General features: G+C 35.6%; 3 protein-coding genes across 7 annotated transcripts; all 3 read left to right on the top strand.

The window, feature by feature from the left end:
• Positions 1-31: 31 nt before the first annotated feature.
• LOC108818844 (DEAD-box ATP-dependent RNA helicase 20) lies at positions 32-3,323 on the top strand. The gene is made up of 10 exons (XM_018591789.2): positions 32-193; positions 320-576; positions 1,278-1,457; positions 1,533-1,694; positions 1,786-1,940; positions 2,033-2,125; positions 2,211-2,296; positions 2,395-2,621; positions 2,697-2,930; positions 3,058-3,323. Exons 1-10 carry the CDS (start codon positions 138-140, stop codon positions 3,102-3,104), a joined length of 1,497 nt encoding a protein of 498 aa, XP_018447291.1. The 5' UTR covers positions 32-137; the 3' UTR covers positions 3,105-3,323.
• A 2,551-nt stretch (positions 3,324-5,874) lies between these two features.
• Positions 5,875-7,502, top strand: LOC108819187 (uncharacterized). Its single transcript, XM_018592182.2, has 3 exons — positions 5,875-6,034; positions 6,112-6,312; positions 7,063-7,502. Exons 1-3 carry the CDS (start codon positions 5,983-5,985, stop codon positions 7,374-7,376), a joined length of 567 nt encoding a protein of 188 aa, XP_018447684.1. The 5' UTR covers positions 5,875-5,982; the 3' UTR covers positions 7,377-7,502.
• Positions 7,503-11,701: 4,199 nt separating this feature from the next.
• LOC108822104 (uncharacterized) lies at positions 11,702-19,855 on the top strand. Of its 5 annotated transcripts, XM_056992598.1 has the most exons (11): positions 11,704-11,863; positions 11,979-12,077; positions 12,554-12,789; positions 13,409-13,740; positions 13,867-13,954; positions 14,088-14,152; positions 14,229-14,280; positions 17,252-17,289; positions 17,547-17,585; positions 19,294-19,367; positions 19,508-19,855. In XM_056992598.1, the coding sequence occupies exons 4-10, from the start codon at positions 13,694-13,696 to the stop codon at positions 19,295-19,297; spliced, it is 333 nt and encodes a 110-aa protein (XP_056848578.1). In that variant the 5' UTR covers positions 11,704-11,863; positions 11,979-12,077; positions 12,554-12,789; positions 13,409-13,693; the 3' UTR covers positions 19,298-19,367; positions 19,508-19,855. The 5 variants fall into 5 exon arrangements, with proteins under 5 accessions (XP_056848581.1, XP_056848578.1, XP_056848577.1 ...); XM_056992597.1 differs by having other exon boundaries at positions 11,704-12,077; XM_056992599.1 differs by lacking the exons at positions 11,704-11,863; positions 11,979-12,077; positions 12,554-12,789 and adding an exon at positions 13,140-13,264.
• Positions 19,856-19,896: the final 41 nt, after the last annotated feature.

Genomic DNA, 19,896 nt, shown 5'->3' with positions numbered 1-19,896 from the left:
TGTCTTTTATATAAAGTTTAATCCAAGCCTCCCGTAACTTTAGCAATACGAGCATTCTCTCTCTCTCTCTCGTCCTGATTTGTATAAACCCTAACGACTACTAGATTTCCGGCTCCTTTAATCGGAGAAATTGGATCATGAGTCGTTACGATAGCCGGACCGGTGACTCCACCTCCTACCGTGACCGTCGAAGGTAACTGTTGCTCGCTTTTGTTTCAGCCTTATCTCCACTCGATTCGATTGATTATTTTAATCAAGCTCGTACCTTTGAGCAAAACGAGTTTGATTCATTTTCAAGTTTTGGCTATTCTTCTCGTAGTGACTCGGGGTTTGGTGGAGCTTCAGCGTACGGAAGCTCAGCTAGTAGTAAAAGGGAGACTAGTGTTGAGTCTCCAAAGAAGCAGCCAGATTTGGATGGTTTGACTCCTTTCGAGAAGAACTTCTATGTCGAGTCACCCTCTGTTGCAGCTATGACGGAGGCTCAAGTGGAGGAGTATCGAAGGATGAGGGAGATCACTGTTGAAGGTCGTGATATTCCTAAACCTGTCAAAAGCTTTCGTGATGTTGGCTTTCCTGGTATGTCCTGCCCTGTTCATCCCTAGATAGTCTTAGGTGTATCCATGGATGTTGTGTTCGTTTCTGATTAGAGTTTCATGATGTTGGGTTTACTGCTAAGTTCTGTTCAGTACTAAAGATTCTTAGGTGTCTCATGGATGTTCTGTTCTGTTTGTAATAAGAGTTTCGTAGATGTTGAGTTTCCTGGTAAGTTTTGTTCTGCTCATCCGTAAATAGTCTTAGGTGTACGATGGATGTTGTTTTTGTTTGTTATAAGAGTTTCGTAGATGTTGAGTGTCCTGGTAAGTTTTGTTCTGTTCATCTGTGAAGAGTCTTAGGTAGTCTGTTCGCTTGTAATAAGAGTTTCGTTATGTTGGGGGTTTCCTGGCAAGTTCTGTTATACTTTACTAAAGAGTCTTAGCTGTTCTATCTTTTGTAATAAGAGTTTCTTGATATCTTGATGAGTTTGTAATAAGATTTCGTGATGTTGCGTTTCCTGGTAAGTTCTGTTCTGTTCTGTTCATCCCTAAATAGTCTTAGCTGTATAATGGGTGTTTTGTTCGTTTGTAATAAGGAGATGTTCTGTTGTTGGATTTTCTGGTTAGTTCTGTGCTGTTTGTAATAAGAGTTTCTTGACTGTCCCAGATTACACCTAGAGAGACTAGCTGAGCTTAGGTGTATCATGTATGTCTACTGATAAGAGTTTCTTGATTTTATCCCAGATTATGTTTTGGAAGAGGTTAAGAAGGCTGGTTTTACTGAGCCTACCCCCATACAATCTCAGGGGTGGCCAATGGCGTTGAAGGGACGTGATCTCATTGGCATTGCTGAAACTGGCTCTGGGAAGACTCTTTCTTACTTGCTACCTGCCATAGTCCATGTGAATGCTCAACCAATTTTAGGTAACGCCTCATGATCGACTTGTCGACTTTTCTTTTTGTTCTTGTTTGATGTGAAGTTTGTAATTTTTATACCAGCTCCTGGGGATGGTCCAATCGTCTTGGTTCTTGCTCCGACACGTGAACTGGCTGTGCAGATACAGCAAGAAGCGTCTAAGTTCGGTTCATCGTCAAAAATCAAGAGCACTTGCATTTACGGTGGTGTCCCAAAAGGGCCTCAAGTGCGTGATCTCCAGAAAGGTAAATTGTTAATTTTTTGGGTGTAATTTCTCAAACTATTAGCTTTTCTTGGTCATTATAACATCATTCTGATGTGTGATTATGAATATAGGTGTGGAAATTGTTATAGCTACTCCTGGGAGGTTAATAGACATGATGGAGTCTAACAACACAAACCTACGGAGGGTTACTTATCTTGTTTTGGATGAGGCTGATCGAATGCTGGATATGGGGTTTGACCCTCAGATCAGAAAAATTGTTTCACATGTTCGTTTACTTACCTCTGTTTCAGCCAGCCTAATATGTGTTTATTCTAGTTGCTTTGTCTTTTACAATCTTTTGAAAACCTGTGAGTGCAGATTCGGCCAGATCGTCAAACTTTGTACTGGAGTGCTACTTGGCCTAAGGAGGTGGAACAGCTCTCTAAGAAGTTTCTTTATAACCCATACAAAGTAAGAGACACTCTCTGTTTTCTTCTTTTCATATGTGCTTAGCTGTCAACAGAAACTTAGCAGGCTTCGTTGGTCTTAAGTGCAGGTTATAATAGGATCTTCTGATTTAAAAGCTAACCGTGCAATCCGTCAGATTGTTGATGTCATTTCCGAAAGCCAAAAGTATAACAAGTACGTCTCCTTACCTACCTATATACTCTCTCTCTCTCTCTCATCTCACTAGTCATGGACATTGTTGTAAACGTAAACTGTTGTGGCGTTTTGTACAGGTTGGTGAAGTTGCTTGAAGACATAATGGATGGAAGCAGAATTCTTGTCTTCCTTGACACCAAAAAGGGCTGTGACCAAATCACTCGGCAGCTTCGCATGGATGGTTGGCCTGCTTTGTCAATACATGGTGATAAAAGTCAAGCCGAGAGAGATTGGGTACTCTCGGAGTTTAGATCAGGGAAAAGTCCTATAATGACTGCTACAGACGTCGCAGCTCGTGGACTAGGTACTAATGCTTTCTCCTCTGTGTGCAGCATCAACTCTCTTTAGTTAATAAACCTCTTTTGTTTTTGAACAACAGATGTTAAGGATGTGAAGTATGTGATAAACTATGACTTCCCTGGATCACTGGAGGATTATGTTCACAGGATTGGACGAACTGGTAGAGCTGGGGCGAAAGGAACAGCTTACAGTTTCTTCACAGCTGCAAATGCGAGGTTCGCCAAAGAGCTTATCAGCATACTAGAAGAAGCTGGACAGAAAGTGAGCCACGAATTAGCATCAATGGGTCGCAGCACAGCTCCTCCTCCTCCAGGTCAGTATCACTAGAAAGAAAAAAAGACGAGCAAAGATCTTCGCTTTAGTATATTCACAGTTAATGTGTTCTGGTTTCACTAGATGATACAAAGGTTTCTAATCTCTGGTATGTGGTTTTTGAACAGGGCTTGGAGGATTTAGGGACCGTGGAAGCAGAAGAGCTTGGAGTTGATATCTGTTTTATGTGTATGTGTTATTGGCTTTTAGGGCTCAGTGGTCTTTTTCTTCTTTCCATTTACTCTTTTATTTGATGCCTCGCTCTCTTCCTGAAACATAACATTTTACATTGGCATCAAAACGTTAAACATGTAAGATAACATTTGATCCGATGGTATGATTTGGTTTTAAGAACAAAACCAAAGATGTCGTAATTTAAACTTCGACAATCAAACTACGGGAATTCTACAAAAAAAATCCTGAACATTTCTGGAATTGCCAAAAGAATCATGTACACTTACCTGGTCAATAAAAACCTAAACTTTTGTTGACTTATTTAAATAATTTAGTCGTTTCGTTTTACACGATTTGAAAATAAAAATAAGAAGAGAAAGGGTTTCGAACCCAGGTTGTTTGGATAAAATGGCAATGAATTTTACCACTAGACTAGTGGTACATTCAATGTATATACTAACACATTTACTTTTATTTGTTACTGATTTTGAATATAAAAAAAATACTCTAAAAATTTAAAAGGTCTTTAAAATTCCAAAAATATGAAAATAAAGAAATTTTTTATAAAATTAATTTTGAAACTAAAAATATAATTTCAAAAAAAGTTATAAAATATTTTGAATCTGAAAATATATAATCAGAACAAAAAAAAATATATATACATATATAAAATTATTACTATTTATTTAAATTTTTTATAGTTTCTGATTATATGTTTTCAGATTTGAAAATTTTTATAACTTTTTTGGAATATTTTTTCGAATTTTTTTTATTTTTCAAATTTTTTTAATAATCCGAAAAAATGAAATTTTTTTTTGGAATTATTTTTTCAATTTTAGAAATTTTAAAGATCTTTTAAAGTTTTAAGATAATTTTTTTTATATTCAAAATCAGTACCATATAAAAGTAAATGTGTTAGTACTTACAATGAATGTACCACTACTTGATTTTATTTTCAACCAGGGTTCGAACCCAATGGTCTACTTGATTTTATTTTCAAATCATGTAAAACGACGTCGTTTCATCTCATTTCAAAACGACGTCGTTTCACTTAACACCAACTTTTAACGATGTTATTTTTTTCTATTAAATTTGTTGATGGCGTGCTAAATTGGTAAGTTAACGAAAACATTGTTAATATATTCTAAAATCAATGAAAAGTTCGTGTTTTTATTGGTCAACGCTAAAGTTCATGTTTCTTTTGGCAATTCTAGAAAATTTCAGGATTGTTTTGGCCGAATTCCCATTATTAATTCTAGCAAACTATTGATAATTGAGTTTGCTTCCTTTTTCTAATTTGCTTAATCAGATTAGCAAAGTAGCAACGGCAAAAAACTCTTCCAAGATTCTTAAGCTATATATAGTGACTTGACATTCAGATAATAAGCACCAGTACAAAAATGCCACCTGTAACAAAACTTTTTCTCTTTCATTTTTCTTTACTTTGTATTGTTGTTCATTATTTTATTTTGAGAGACTTGCTGCGGTACTAGTAGGCCTTGGCATTCGGGTCGTCTGGTCGGGTTTGGGCCGGGTCTTTTCGGATCCGGGTCTTTCGGGTCTAGGAATTTAAGATCCGATAGAGTAATTTCAAATTTTCGGTTTCGGGTCGGTTCGGGTCGTACCGGGTCTAGGTCGGGTCGGATCTTATACAGTTGGACCCATTCAGATAATTAAAATTTATCGGTTCGGTTCTGGATCGGGTTCGGATCGGATTCGGTTCGGGTTCAACCTAAAAAATACCTAAAAATACAAAAAAATCTGAAAATATTAATATATCCGAAAATATTTGACATTTTATTTAAAATTTGTGTTTTTATTATATTAAAATGTGTATATATACTAAACTATGTGAGATAGAACAATAATTGATTGTCTCCTAATGGTTGACCCCTTTGCTCTGTAGACAAATAACTCGTCTTCGACTCCCCATTGATTCATTTTATTTAATTTATATTATTAATTCGGGTATTCGCCGGGTTTCGGATTCGGGTCGGGTCAGGTCCAAGACCCGCGGGTCCTCTACAACAGGACCCGATAGAGTAATTTGATCGGATTGGTTCTTATCCGGACCGGATTTTTTCGGGTCGGGTCTTCGGTCTGGGTAAAATGCCCAAGCCTTAAGTACTAGTATGCAGTGGACATTGCCCTGATAATCAAATTTACGGCATGAGTTATAATTTTTTTTTTTAGAATTTAATTGATTCATTCATCTTCATACTTCATAGTCCAATTTACACGACTGATAGCTAACTCTAACCTTGCTATTTTTTTCAAATTTACGTCATGTTTATAACTTATAACAATAACAAAAGTGCCATTTTTACATAAATGTTTTTGTAATGTAATGTAGTTCATCTTTAGCAAAAAAATATTGTAATGTAATTCTGAAACTGCGCCTAAATGTGTTACAAAATATGAATTATAAATTTAACACCGAAAATTTTAAAAATATGAAAGGAAAAGTTTTTACATTTTTTCTTTCTCTGGTTGTATATAAAAGGATCCAATTGATCAAAACATATTTTTTACTAGAGCAAATTTTTGGTGGTAGAAATGATTAGAGTAATCCATAAAAATGCTAGAAATAGATTGACAATTGTGAATTTTAAAACGAAATTCATTTCTATGTTCCTAGATTTATATCTACTGAAATTAATAATGACTTTGTAAGTTCAACTTAATATTAATAAATAAAGTGTTATAAAGAAAAACGAAACAGGAGAATAAAGTAAAAAAATAAAGAAAATGTGTGAAAGTCACAAAGTAAAGTAAATTCATTTGAGTGGAGAGGAAGAAAAACATAAACATTAGCGAAGAAGAAGTCTCTTTTTTTTTGTTTTGTTTTGATCGGAGCCTCGTAGGAATCGAAAATCGCGATGAGTGAAGAAGGAGGTCCCAAGCTTTTCACCAACAAACCCAAAAAGAAGGGTAACTGATTCAAAAAACCCTAATCATGATCTCACTCATATGATTTGACTTACTGATCTCACTTTCGATTGATTCAGATATCATCGCTCAGCTGAGGCACGTCGAAGCCAACGGAGCCGCCGCTGTTCCTCCGTCGAATCCCGCTGCAGCAGCGGCGGCTTCGTATACGATGGGCGGTGGTTCTGCTCCTCCACCTCTTCCGCCTCCCAAGGAATCATTCGCTCGGAGGTACAAATATATGTGGCCGCTTCTTCTCACCGTCAATCTCGCCGTCGGAGGTAAATCATCCCTCCAAAATTAGGGTTTTAAGATTTTAGGGCTTAGAGATTGATAAAGCACAAAGCTTCATTAAACCTTTGGTTAGCTGTTGATTGATAGATCGCTGTACTAACCAATGGACCATCTTTGATTGGAGATTTTTCTGCAAGTTCGCATTGTTGTTTGAAGTTAGAGCTTATATTAGTGATAAAGCACAAAGCTTTCTTGAACTTTCTGGTGTGATCTGCTTCAGATTCCATCTGTTTGAGCTTTTACTTGATAGAACCTTGTGGTCTTACATTCCATCTGTTTACTGACTGTATCTAGTAGTGATACATACACTTCGACTCTAAGGTTTAACAAGGCTTATGATGATGATGATGATGATGATGTGATGTAAATGTAATGTAATGATAAACCTTGTTTACTCTCTCTAGTTAGTGATACACTCTTCTCCCACATCTGATTAATGGAGGCATAGATGATGATGTAATGTAGGCATGTAAGATTGTTACATCGATACCTCTGGCCATCAAGGTGTTTGCTTTTTGAATCGCGTTTTGATTCATAATCATGGAAATACAAGTTTTATTTTACTCGTCCATGGAAATCTTTGTGTGCTGTGTGATAAGCTGTCCATATCTGTGTAACATAGTTTTTACATGAGCGTTGAAGTTACAATCATTGCATTTTATGGTGGAAGATACCTTACACATAGACTTTCATTACTTAGTTTTATTGGTTGTTCTTTGCCCTTATTGCTTTTGCAGGTTACCTTTTCTTTAGGACTAAGAAGAAGGACATAGAGCCTGCAAGTGAAGAGATTGCTGCTAAATCAGATTCAGTCTCGGCTCCTGTTACCATTGAAAAGCCTGTGTCTTCTGCAATGGTTGCAGTTGCTGAGCCAGTGGTGGTCAAGGCACGTGAGCCAATACCGGAGAAGCAGCAACGTGAGCTCTTCAAATGGATGTTGGAGGAGAAAAGGAAAGTAAAACCGCAAAACGCTGAAGAGAAGAAGAGGATTGATGAAGAAAAAGCGATTCTGAAACAATTCATAGCATCCAAAACCATTCCTACACTCTGATTAAATTTCAGTCTCTGTTGATTTTGGTTTTAGTTATTTTTGTGGATGTTTTGCTTTTTTTGGAGGAAAAGAATGATCAGTTTGAATATTTAAACCAGTAACTTTTGAATCTCATCCTTTTCATTATTCCAGTGTTAGGTCGTGTGTTTATGTGGATAATAACAAAAGATGACTGGTGGAAATATAGCCATTCGTCAAATCCTTTTTTTTTTGTTTCTTCTAAATGAGTGGTAAATTAGCCTCTGATTGTTTCGTGAGAGTATGCTCATCATTCCATAATTAAACCTTTTTAGAGTAAAGTCTGTTATAGCCATTTTATATTTTTGACTTTATAATGGATTAAAATTACTTTAATATTTGAACTATATTTATTATTCTGGATTTTTTTCTTTTCTTTTTCGGAACACCATTTATTATTTTACTTCGTAAAAGAAATGGAATAAAAATAGATTAAAATGGGGGAGAATTCCAATTTTCCAATATTTTGGTAATACTTTATATTTACCTTTAAAAATAATATTTTAAATTTGTGACTGAAAAAGATTAAACTAAACATTATAAATCATTTATAAATATTTAAGAATTATTTAAATAAGTTTATAAACCTAATCCACCTTATAAATACTAATCTCTAAAAATAATCAATAAACTTTAAACTCAAATGTTTAAATTTTTTTTGCATGAAGATATGTTTGAAAGCGGTATCCAATTTATAGTATTTCAAGCAATTTTCGATCACAATTGAGTTCTATTTTCGACATTATCGACATCGTTTCAGCAAAGCCGCATACGTACCAACAAAGGCGTAAACTTGAGGGGGATGTTCGTGCGTTGGAGTCTTACAAGAAGGAGGCTTTAAGTGGAGATGTTCAGATACTTAGGAAAGATTTGGTGAAGTTGCAGTCGGATGATAAGCAGATTCCTGGTTTGAGTGGTGAGGTTGAAGACATGAAGAAAGAGCTTATGCACATTAGGTATATAAGATTTAACCTTTTGCTACTCATCCTATCGGTTTTTGTTAATATTCAAAAAAAAAACAAATTGCTGCCTTAGAGAGGATTATTGATTAGACAGGCACCTAGACTGATTTAAAAAAAAACAAAATCAGTATAGAAAAATTGTTTCGTTAGATGGCCTTTACCGTGATTCTTGTGGAGGAACCGATGGTTTAGTGGTACTCATGCGTGTATCATTGTGTAGTTTTATCTTATTCCTTTTAGACTTGTACTTTGACAGGCATGTATTATTTTTTCATGTTTCTTAGAGCATTCACAATGTGAGTTCTTAAGAGAAAATCTTTAACATTAAATTATTATAATAATCTGTGGGGTTTATCAAAAATTAAGGATTCAATCCTAAAAATTCTTAACTAAGGATCAGTCATTAATAAGTGGTGGTTCGAGATTGGTTGATATTTTTTATTTTTTTATTTTTATTAATCTGAAAAAAAAAATAATTTAAAATTTATTTTTAAGGACTCTAATGGGTAACACCATTACTTATAGCTATGGAAAGGAGTCAATATTACAACTATGGGTATGGCGAACAGAAGAAACCTCGCTTGAATTTATACATGATGATCTGTGGAAAACAAAGAATGAGGTGAGTCTAAATAGTTCACTTCGAAACGCTCATCTTGTTGTTTATGTCTATGCATCTACTGTTTATGCCTATGCATCTACTCAAAATCTAAATACTGTGCTCTCAATAAGGAATTTTTAATTATGCAAGTTAGATTGCTAAACTATGTCGTATGTTTCTATAATTTGTTTTTTCCTGTTGGATTGGATATCAGCTATCTCCTATTATCCTTATGTTCCCATTCAGTAAGAAGTTATAGAAACATATTGACACGAACAATATATATATGACATCATTCCTCTCCTTGTGCTTCAAGTCCACACTCTTTCCTTGTCTTGTATTTGAGGAGTTTATAAATTCATGGTGAGATAACCCCTTTCTAAGGGATTAGATGCTTTAAGTACTTGGGCTAAAGAGAGATTTGAGCGAAAGTGTGTTTGATTGTGGCCACGTTTCTGGAGAAATTCAAGAGTCGCAATTGCTTATTTATGGGAAGCTAAAAAAAGAGATGGCATTGCCACGGGTCATGTTTTTTTTGTGTGTATGTTTCTACTAAATTTTAAGGTATATATTAGAAATTCAGTTAAGATGAAGCGGAAACATTGGAAGGCCATCCATTTGTAGTGCCCAATGCTGATTTATTGGGGGTTGGGAGAGCACAATGCCCTGTTTGAGGACACAGAGACATGGGGATGGCTTAAGTGGCCTCTCCAAGGTAACCGAATTCACTTACACCTCTCAAAGTTAAACCCTCGAAACAAATTCAAGATAGAAGCTAAAAGCATGAGAATTTTTGAGACTTGAGATTTCATTAAGACAAACAAGCTAGTAGTAACATGTGTGGTTATGCTAATGCATGCTGAGGAGAGGCACATCGACATCTTGGGCCGCCTTCTTTACAAGCCAAACAAGAAGGCCTAGATGACAGGTTTCAGAATTGTTATCAATGATGGTCCACAAGGCTTGTATGTAGCTCTATACAAAAAAAGAACGAAGGGACTGTCGTTTATTGATGCTAACTGCCTTCGTGTGGGGTATTGCAAGTCAATTAGTGTATCACATTCATGTCCATCTTATTGGAGGATGCCAAATGAACTGGCCTCTTGGCTAATGATTGTTTTCCTGCTTACAAGAGGAACTGTCTTGAGTTTGCCATTGCTTTATATATAAATAGATAAAAATTTGAGACATAACTTTGTATCATTTTTATGCTATAAAAACCTTGTTTTATATTTTGAAGAGAATATATGACTGTTCCCTTGAAACTTTGAGCAACCAGAGAGAGCCGTGTTTATATATTGTTGACTTTTTTGTTGCCTGCAACTAAAGATTTGTTTCTTTTCATTTCCACTTGGAGAGACTAGAAACGCCGGAGAAGATGATTAAAATACTTCTTTGACACTTCCTAAAAAGAGAGAATAAATAATTAATGTTAGGTTCCCTAAAAACTAGAAATGTTTTAGTAATATTTTAAAAATTTATATAGTACTATTTGTCAATTTCTTTTATATAATACACCTAGGGCTATTAATTTTCTAAAAAAATGAATTTTGTACTAAAAATATAATAGTAAGATATCAATATATATCAAAAAAGAAGAAAAACTATTTACCTGATAACCGATCTTACTCCTTCAGTAAATTGGTAGAAGCTTTAAGTGGATTGCTTAGGATATCAATATAATTAAATTAGGATCCCTTTTATAGAATTACCCTTGATTCTCCTTGGCATATTACTTTTTGTGCCATCAGTTTTACTTTAGAAATTAAATTCATTAAGGGTAAAAAAGGGTAAGAAAAAGAGACCATAACTACCTAATAACATGTCTATAGTTATATTTATTTCCCCTAATTATATACTAACTAATTCAACTAATATTAGTCAGAACCTACGTTAAAAATACAACAACTTAATCTACCCCATCTACGATTACATCAACCAAATGAAAGACCATGCATATATAATTTATAAATTGTAAAGCCAATGCACCCACAAAATAAAAAAACCTCAAAATATACCAACAATACATTATACAAAATATATTCTATTTCTAATAAAATTAAAATATTATTAATAAATGGTCGATGGCAAAATTTAAAAAACCTAATTTCTTTACTAAAAGTTATATAAAACAGATTTTAAAAACATAACTAAAAACTAAAATAAAAAAGTAGAAGTTATCTGTTAGTCACTAATTGGGTTCCAAGTTTTAGTGATTTTTGACTTTTAAAATATTATTTTTCATAAAACTTAAGTTGGATTTATCTTGGATCACCGGGTTTACCGGTTCAATCTTGGATCCGGGTCGGGTTTCAAAACACTGAATATAAGACTTTAATTTTTAGATCGATTCTGGGTCAGATTTTTTTTAATACGAATATTTTTGACTAATTATATTTGGTAACTACTAAAAATATAATATATTGTAAACTTTAGAAATAAAGTTTAAATTAATTTTTGAAATGCATATAGCACAAGTGTATAGTTGCGTACTTGACATATTTAATATAGTCACCAAAATTATATCAAATTAAACTAATAATTACAAATATAGTTACAAAAATATAAAAATAAAAATAAAAAAAATTTCCAAAAAAAATTAAAACAAAAAATATACCCGCCCTTTCAAAGGGCGGGTCAAAATCTAGTTTTGTAATTAAAAGAAAAGGAAAAAGGGTAATTATTTAAGTAACGGCTCCTAATTAAGGGTTTAAAGAACCACTCTTGCTTAACACGTGTAGGAAGGGGATTGGAGTTGTGATTTTGGGAGAAGAAGTAAAGACGAGAAGACGAGAAGTCTTTCGAAGAGTCTCTCCTCGATGTTTCCGTCCTCTCGTCGGTGCTCGCTTCGTTGACGAAGTCCCTCGGTGATCTCGGTGGGTCTCCTCCACGAAGAGAATCGAAAGGTAATTTTCGATTTATTTTTGATTTCATGATTTGTTCGTTACCGACATAGATGTTGAGATAGTGTTGCATTGTTTGGTTGTCTGACATAAATGATCCTTGTTTGCATTGTTTGAGGGGACGGCGGTAGTGCCTGATGGATAGTGGTGCGAGGAGAGGGAGGAATGATTTTCCTACGGGAGATAGTTGAGGATGAGCTCATGAAGAGTTGATCAGGTTAAATCTACTATTTACTCTTCATTGGATGTTATTCTTTTCTTTTGGTGCAAGCCAAGAACTTGGGATCTGTCTCTAGGCTCTGTTTTGGTGAATCAAAAGCACTTTTCTTCCATTTAGATAGCTTAAAGGATGATGATGACTGTTTGAGAAACCCTGAAATTTGACCCTAATAGGCAGATAGAACATTTGTAAATAATCTCCTATAATGAGTATTGACTAGGTTTGCTTACTTCTAAAGTCACTCTTCCTGGAGTTATCTGTAATTGCTCTGATTATGTGAATTTGGTGGGTGATATGAGTATTTGGTAAAAGCCTGAAAGTTTTTTTTTTTTTTTTTGTCTTATTTTGGTGGCTTCCATTGTCAAGTTTATGTCCTTCTGGACAACTTATTGGTCAGGAATTATAGGAAGAGCGAGCTGCTTGAATTCTTTGTATTGCCTCTTAACGCTTTTTTGTTTACATTTGTCTTACAGCCTGGGTCATCTTCATCTAAGGGGAAAGTGTCAAAGCTTCACAAGAGAAAGCAACAAAATTTTCTGAACTACCATTCTAGAGTCTCTGATGCAAAAGCACATGCATCTAATGTGGCTAAGCTTGCGTCCATCAAAAGAGAGAAAGGCTCGCTCGTTATATAATGGAACTCCAGAAGAAAGTCCAGACCTTGCAAACTGAAGCTACTACCCTCTCTGCACAACTGTCTTTGTTCCAGGTTTCTTATTACATACTTTAAGAACCCTTAACTTAAGAACTAGCATTGGAGGTCCCAAATTATAGGTGTTTCTTAGCATTAAATCTCAACTTAATTTTAATACTAAAATATTGACTAAGAACCCACTTAGGGGTTATTATTGCATTAAACATGCTCTAATCCTCTTGTAAAAAGTAAGTAGTAAACTAACGTTCAATATACTTGAGAAATTCTAAAGAAACAAAAATTAGCCGTTGTAAGACACTCTTGTTGCGACAATTAAAACGGCTGTATGTAAAGCTATTGACCATTAGAGTCAAGTTACACGCGTCGTTTTAAACGCCGCCTAACCAAATATTTTATTTTAAAAAATTCTTCGTCTTCTAGATCATAAATAATATTATTTTCTCTCGACTCTTTTTTTTCTTTTTTCTTTCCGGAGGAGACGATCACCGAATCATCTAATCATCATCGTCTCTAGCTTTTGAATCCGCATGTATCGCGATCCTTAATTTGAATTTTTTTCCGATGGATCTTCTTCAAAATCACAATCTTGTTGCCTATTTTAGGGTTTCTGATTTCAAATTTTTGGTGAATCCACATATATGGCGATCCTTAATTTGAATTTTTTTTCATGCAGGAGTCGTCTTCTTCAATCCGCATATCCTATCCGACGAGGATGAACCAGACCTCATTGCGACTCGAGCTTGTTCTGCGGGATCTCGACTCTATCCTCATCCTCGAAATCCACTTGCAGCGACAGGTTCATCCCCTGCAGATCTTCCTCGAGGCTCCACGCTTTCGATCTGCAGGACAAGGTGGTGGTGCTTCTTCTCCAATGAGTCCGTGTAACTCCTAACATGCTGAGATTCAAGACGGATCGTTATTCGAGTCCTTGTTCTCCCTTCTCTCCTCGGCAACGACAATGGTCTCTCTAGTGACTCCTCTCCTCCTAAAACGCCTCCTCGCAAGGTATAATAACAATCTTTCGTATTTGAACTGATGATATAGTTACAACCAACGTGTCCTATTTATATATTAGAGATGTGTAAATGAATTATTTTATTTTATTTGTATGTTTGATTTGATTTGTCTTAGGTCTTGGATGCACCTTCTTTGCAAGATGACTTCTACTGGAACGTTGCGGACTGGAGGAGCTCACAGAATGTTCTTGCTGTGGGGCTTGGTACGTGTGTCTATCTCTGGACTGCTTCTAATAGCAAAGTGAGTTTTTTTTTTCAACCTTGACTACTACTTCTTATGCGTAGAGGTTATATGGTGTGGAGGCACTGATGAACTGTGTGGTTTTGATGTGTCAGGTGATGAAGCTTTTTGACTTGGGTCCTAATGATAGCGTGTGCTCGCTTCACTGGACACGGGAGGGAAGTTTGATTCTTGATTTTGAATTTATCTTTTATTGCCTTGTTTTATTCTAAGGATTCATGGTGATCGTTGCAGGGCTCTGCTGCTGTGTCAGTCTCTATTCTATCTCACAACACCTTTCTTCCCCAGGTACTTCCTCTTTCTTTAAACTTTAGAAATTAAAACAAGAATAATCGGTTGTCTTTGTAGTATTCACCACTCTATAGATAGTTTGTTTTCTGTTAACATGTCTTTTCTTTATCTTATCAACTTCAGTTTTACTCGTTTCATTTTCTTTTTTCTTTTCCTTTCAAATTCGCTTTGTTTTCTCTGTCTTTAGCGTGGAGTTTTATTTTATTTTATCTATACTCAAAACTTGTCCCTGATGCCATTTGAGTTTGTCCCATGGTTTCTTATAGTTGCCAGAGCTATAAGTAAATGACTCATAACGAGGTAATCTTAATTACCTCTCTACAATGTCCCTGATGCCATAATGTAAATTGAGTTTGTCCCACGGTTTCTTAGCTGCCCAGCTATAAGCAAATGACTCATAACGAGGTAATCTTAATTACCTCTCTAAAATGTCCCTGATGCCATTGAGTTTGTCCCATGTTTTCTTATAGTTGCCAGAGCTATAAGTAAATGACTCATAACGAGGTAATCTTAATTACTTCTCTAAAATGTCCCTGATGCCATAATGTGAATTGTTGTCCCACGGTTTCTTAGTTGCACGAGCTATAAGCATAACGAGGTAATTTTAATTACCTCTGTAAAATGTCCCTAATGTCGGAACAAAGAGAAGGTTGTCCCGTTTGAACAAAACAAAGAGCTTGTCCCGTGGTTAACTAGTCACAAATGCCTCGTATTACAGATTACCTCTTTGAAGTGTCCCATGGTTCAAAGAGCTTGTCCCACGGTTCTATTAACAAATGCCTCGTCTTAGGATCAAGGTAGTCATTACCTTGAAATGTCCCTGATGTTGTAACACAAATGAGCTTGTCCCATGGTTCAAAGAGCTTGCCCTGTGGTTAACAAATAGTCACAAATGCCTCGTACTGCAGGTAATTTTAATTACCTCTTTGAAGTGTCCCATGGTTCAAAGAACAGCTTGTCCCACGGTTCTCTGTAACAAGGTAATCTTAATTACCTTTCAGTGTCCATAATGATAGGACTGAGAGCTTGCCCCGCTGTTTCCTAGTCACAATACAGTCCTGAAAGTCTTTGGCTCTATATCACAATAGAGCTAGTCCAATAAACAAATGCCTCTAGCGAGGTAATCTTAATTACCTCTTTGAAATGTCCCTGATGCCAGAACGAAGATGAGGTTGTCCCGCAAGTTTGTAAAACTCGTTTCATAGTTTCAGAGCTACAATGAAATTCTATGAAACAAGGTAATTTTAATTACCTTTCTGAAATGTCCCTGAAGATAAAACACAGAGCTTGCCTTGGTGGAGAATGTCTGTGATCCATAACACAAATGAGCTGGTCTCTGAAATGTCCATGATGGCAAAACACAAGCGAGCTTGTCATGTGGTAGAGTCATGTTGCCAAATGACTTGTAACGAGGTAAACTCAGTTACCTCTCTAAAACGTCCCTGATGCCAGAACCCAAATGAGGTTGTCCCGCCTCTTTATAGAACTCGTTTCCTAGTCTCAGAGATATAATCAAATGCTCTGAAACAAGGTAATCTTAATTACCTTTCTGAAGTGTCCCTTAAGATGACAGAACACAAGTGAGCATCTCTCGCTTGCTTGTCCCTTCAAGATTGACCAAAGAGCTTGTCCTGTGGTTAACTGGTCACAAAGATAAACGAGCGAGCTTGTCATGTGGTAGAGTCATGTTGCCAAATGACTTGTAACGAGGTAAACTCAGTTACCACTCTAAAACGTCCCTGATGCCAGAACCCAAATGAGGTTGTCCCTTAAGATGACAGAACACAAGTGAGCATCTCTCGCTTGCTTGTCCCTTCATGATTGACCAAAGAGTCATGTTGCCAAATGACTTGTAACGAGGTAAACTCAGTTACCACTCTAAAACGTCCCTGATGCCAGAACCCAAATGAGGTTTCCCGCCTCTTTATAGAACTCGTTTCCTAGTCTCAGAGATGTAATCAAATGCTCTGAAACAAGGTAATCTTAGTTACCTTTCTGAAGTGTCCCTTAAGATGACAGAACACAAGTGAGCATCTCTCGCTTGCTTGTCCCTTCATGATTGACCAAAGAGCTTGTCCTGTGGTTAACTGGTCACAAAGATAAACAAATGCCTCGTACTACAGGTAATTTTAATTACCTTTCTGAAATGTTCCGGATGACAGAACACATGTGGGCTTGTCCTGCTTCCATGCATAACTCAGTTTTCCTAGTCACTCGAGCTTTAAACAAATGCCTCGCAACAAGGTAATCTTAATTACCTCTCTGAAACGTCCCTACTAGTTACCTGAGTTAAACACTTGGAGTTGCTTGAGATCCTAGTCACTCAAGTGAAATTTAAAGCCAAACGAAAGTCCCATGATGCTGAAATGCAAATGAGGCTGTCACACCTCATTAATTACTCTATCCTCTGGAATTGCTTGAGATCCTAGTCACTCAAGCTAAATGAAAGCCAAAAGACTAAAGGATACAAAAGATGAGGTTGAGTCACCTCTTTGGACTACTCGGATTTCTGGTCACTTAAGTTAAACACAAAAGGCCACGCCCCAGGTCTAATGCAAATGCTCAAACAAAATAGAAAAAAAACAAAAGAATGACCGAGTTTCTAGAATGAAAATGAGATTTGGCTGCCTCTGTTCCTTGTCATCAACACAATCTTCCTAGTGTTGAGAGATGAGGTAAGTATTTATCCTTCTTCTGTTTCAGTTATGCGTAGTTCTAATTCTTTCTGTATATGATGCTTTTTTTCCTTGATCTAGTTTAGACATACATTCGACTCTTAAGCTTAATCATTTTTTGTTTATGCAGGTTGACTTCAGTAGTACAAATTCATTGTGCTTACACACTGTCGAGAATTAGTTACCAAACATACAGAAGATCAATACAAGAATTTCATGTTATTTTTCCATTTGAACAAGCTTACCATGACGTCTACTAACTCCATCTTTCTATCTTTTTTTTTTGCATGTAGCTCTCCTGTGGGTTTCAAAGATCACGCCAAGAGTTCAGGTTATTTTCTTTCCACTTTGTTAATATTTTTGGTTTGTTCTTCTCCTCGGAGTTCTATTTTCGGAATCGTAATTGGTCTTTAATAGATGTGCTATGTCTTTTGCCTTCAGTTTCTTTAGTTCTATAAGTAATCACTGTCGAGAATTAGTTACCAAACATACAGAAGATCAATACAAGAATTTCATGTTATTTTTTTCCATTTGAACAAGCGTACCATGTCGTCTAACTCCATCTTTCTATCTTTTTTTTGCATGTAGTTCTCCTCTGGGTTTCAAAGGTCACGCCAAGAGTTTCAGGTTATTTTATTTCCACATTTTTAATATTTTTGGTTTGTTCTTCTCCTCAGAGTTCTATTTCCGGAATCGTAATTGGTTTTTAATAGATGTGCTATGTGTCTTTTGCCTTCAGTTTCTTTAGTTCTATAAGTAATTACGTATATATTACTAGTGTGTTAATCAATTTGCAGAAGTTTGATATCCATGTTGCTTGAGTTAATGTTAAGTACCCTTTAAAAAAAAGTTTATGCATCTCTGTTTTTCCGAATCTTTATTTAGGTTCTACCTTATTATTTGTTTCTCTATGCTGAATTGATCTCTTAAACTTTGTATTATTCTTTAGCACTGAATCACTTGGTTTATTAAGATTTATTTTCTCTCTTTTAAAGTGTTTTATCATATTGTAATGCTGTATGTAAAGGTATAAAATTTATAACACAAGTCAAAATGTTTAGCTTAATAGATTTCATTGGCTCTTGGGTGATACTCAGATATCGTGTTATAATGCATAATCAGGTACTTTCCACAGGATTAATTTTTTTTTTGTTCTGCAGATCTTTTGGCCTATGTTCTACAGTATGTCCATGTTTCATATGCTTCTAGTTGTTACATTTGGTGATTTTGTTGATATGTTTAATGTTTTCTTTACTTGCTAGTTGCTATACTACATTTGTTTGTTTGGAGAACTGAGTTGGTGAGAGTAGGAAGTATTGGTTTATTGTTTTTAAAATTTTAAGTGACTCAAAGTTACTTGCGATTCAGCCATACTTAGATGTTGTTATTCATGTTACCTCCACACCATGCATTTTTTCTTTAATCTCACATCTCTTTCATTTTTCATATGTTTGTGCTGATAAACTAGGAAACCATGTAGCAGTAAACTCCGGTATCGTACAGTTTTCTGGTGCTCGCGTTTTCTTATATGGTTAGATTATATTGGTGTTGGCATTTTAGAGAAGTCATGTCTTCTCTGACTTGTATGAATGATATCTTCGTATTAGTTTATGCAAGCTTATGTGTATGTGTGCGTTAGATAGGTGATTGTCTTGATGCCCACTCATTTGCTTATCATCAGTCTTTGATATTTGCTTCGCGACTCTTTGAAACATTGTCAGTATTTTATCTTTTTGTAGTTGTCGTTTTGTTATAATTTGCTTTTATGTTCTTGGTCTGTTGGGACTTTTGATGAAATGGTTTTAAAAATTTCTCTGTTTTTTTTAAAAAGTTTAGTTATGTTTGTGTTTATCATGTGTGTTGAAATCGTTTAGAGATCTGATATACTCCATTTCACCAAGTTTCATGAAGTAGTTTGGATTAGGAAAAAAACAAATCAAATGGGGACCAAACTTTTACCAAATCGATCTGCGACATTGCACAATGATTTTGTTTTTGGGAAATGACGATCCTTAATTTTGAAATTATGCTTATCATTTGACCAAAAACAATAAAGTGTGCTTAAATATGGTTAAGAGTTGATGTAGTTAAAGATTCATTCAATATACATATATGGGTGGGCTTTGGGCCGCACTAAGCACAAAAGTAACACTTAATTTGATCAAAAATGAGATTCAGACAAAAATTATGGTAAATAACCTTTTGTTTTATGTTAAGAGATGATTTGGCTGTTTCATTCAGTGGTAAAAACCCATCGATTTGCATAGAAAGTTCCACTATTGAAAGCTGCTTTGTTTCTATTTATAGATTTTGATGACACTTCTCCTTGTTGCAGGTAAGAAAGCTTGAAAAGAACAGCTCGAGACCATTCATCTACTTGTTGGAACATGGAAACTGACAAAAGAACCAGTAAGTGTGTTAGTTACTGAAAACAATCCTCTCATAAGCATTATTTATATGCACTTATCATCATAATCAACAAGTTAAAGTGTACATGTATTGGAAGTTATAATATAATGAATAGTTCTTACTGTGAAACTTTCTTTCAGGTTGTTGAAACCTAGGCAACATCTTGAACCTTTACCCTCTGGAACGCATTCAAGACTCTTTGGCTCTGACAATAACTCATCTACTGTGATCTTTCCACCGGTATGCTCATACCAGAGCGACAACTAGTAAGGTGGGATTTCATTGGTGCTGGTTGTTTCAATTAGCAACCTGTTGCAATCTCGATGTCTCGACAACCCTCCATTGATCTCTTGGTTTTTATTGGCCGATCCTATCAAAACGTACGCGGTGTCCACTACAGCCACACACAACATCTTTGTTCTTAATGAACAATCTTCAGTGACGTGTATCTTAGCTGCAATCTTTTATGCTATTTGAATTGTTTTCAAGTTCGTGCATCCGCTGCATTTTCTAAATTATAACATAGAAA

Source organism: Raphanus sativus, chromosome 8, assembly GCF_000801105.2.
Source record: "Raphanus sativus cultivar WK10039 chromosome 8, ASM80110v3, whole genome shotgun sequence".
In the NCBI taxonomy this organism is placed as follows: domain Eukaryota; kingdom Viridiplantae; phylum Streptophyta; class Magnoliopsida; order Brassicales; family Brassicaceae; genus Raphanus; species Raphanus sativus.
The sequence above is the reverse complement of the archived record's forward strand: the minus strand, read 5'-3'. Positions and strand labels throughout refer to the sequence as shown.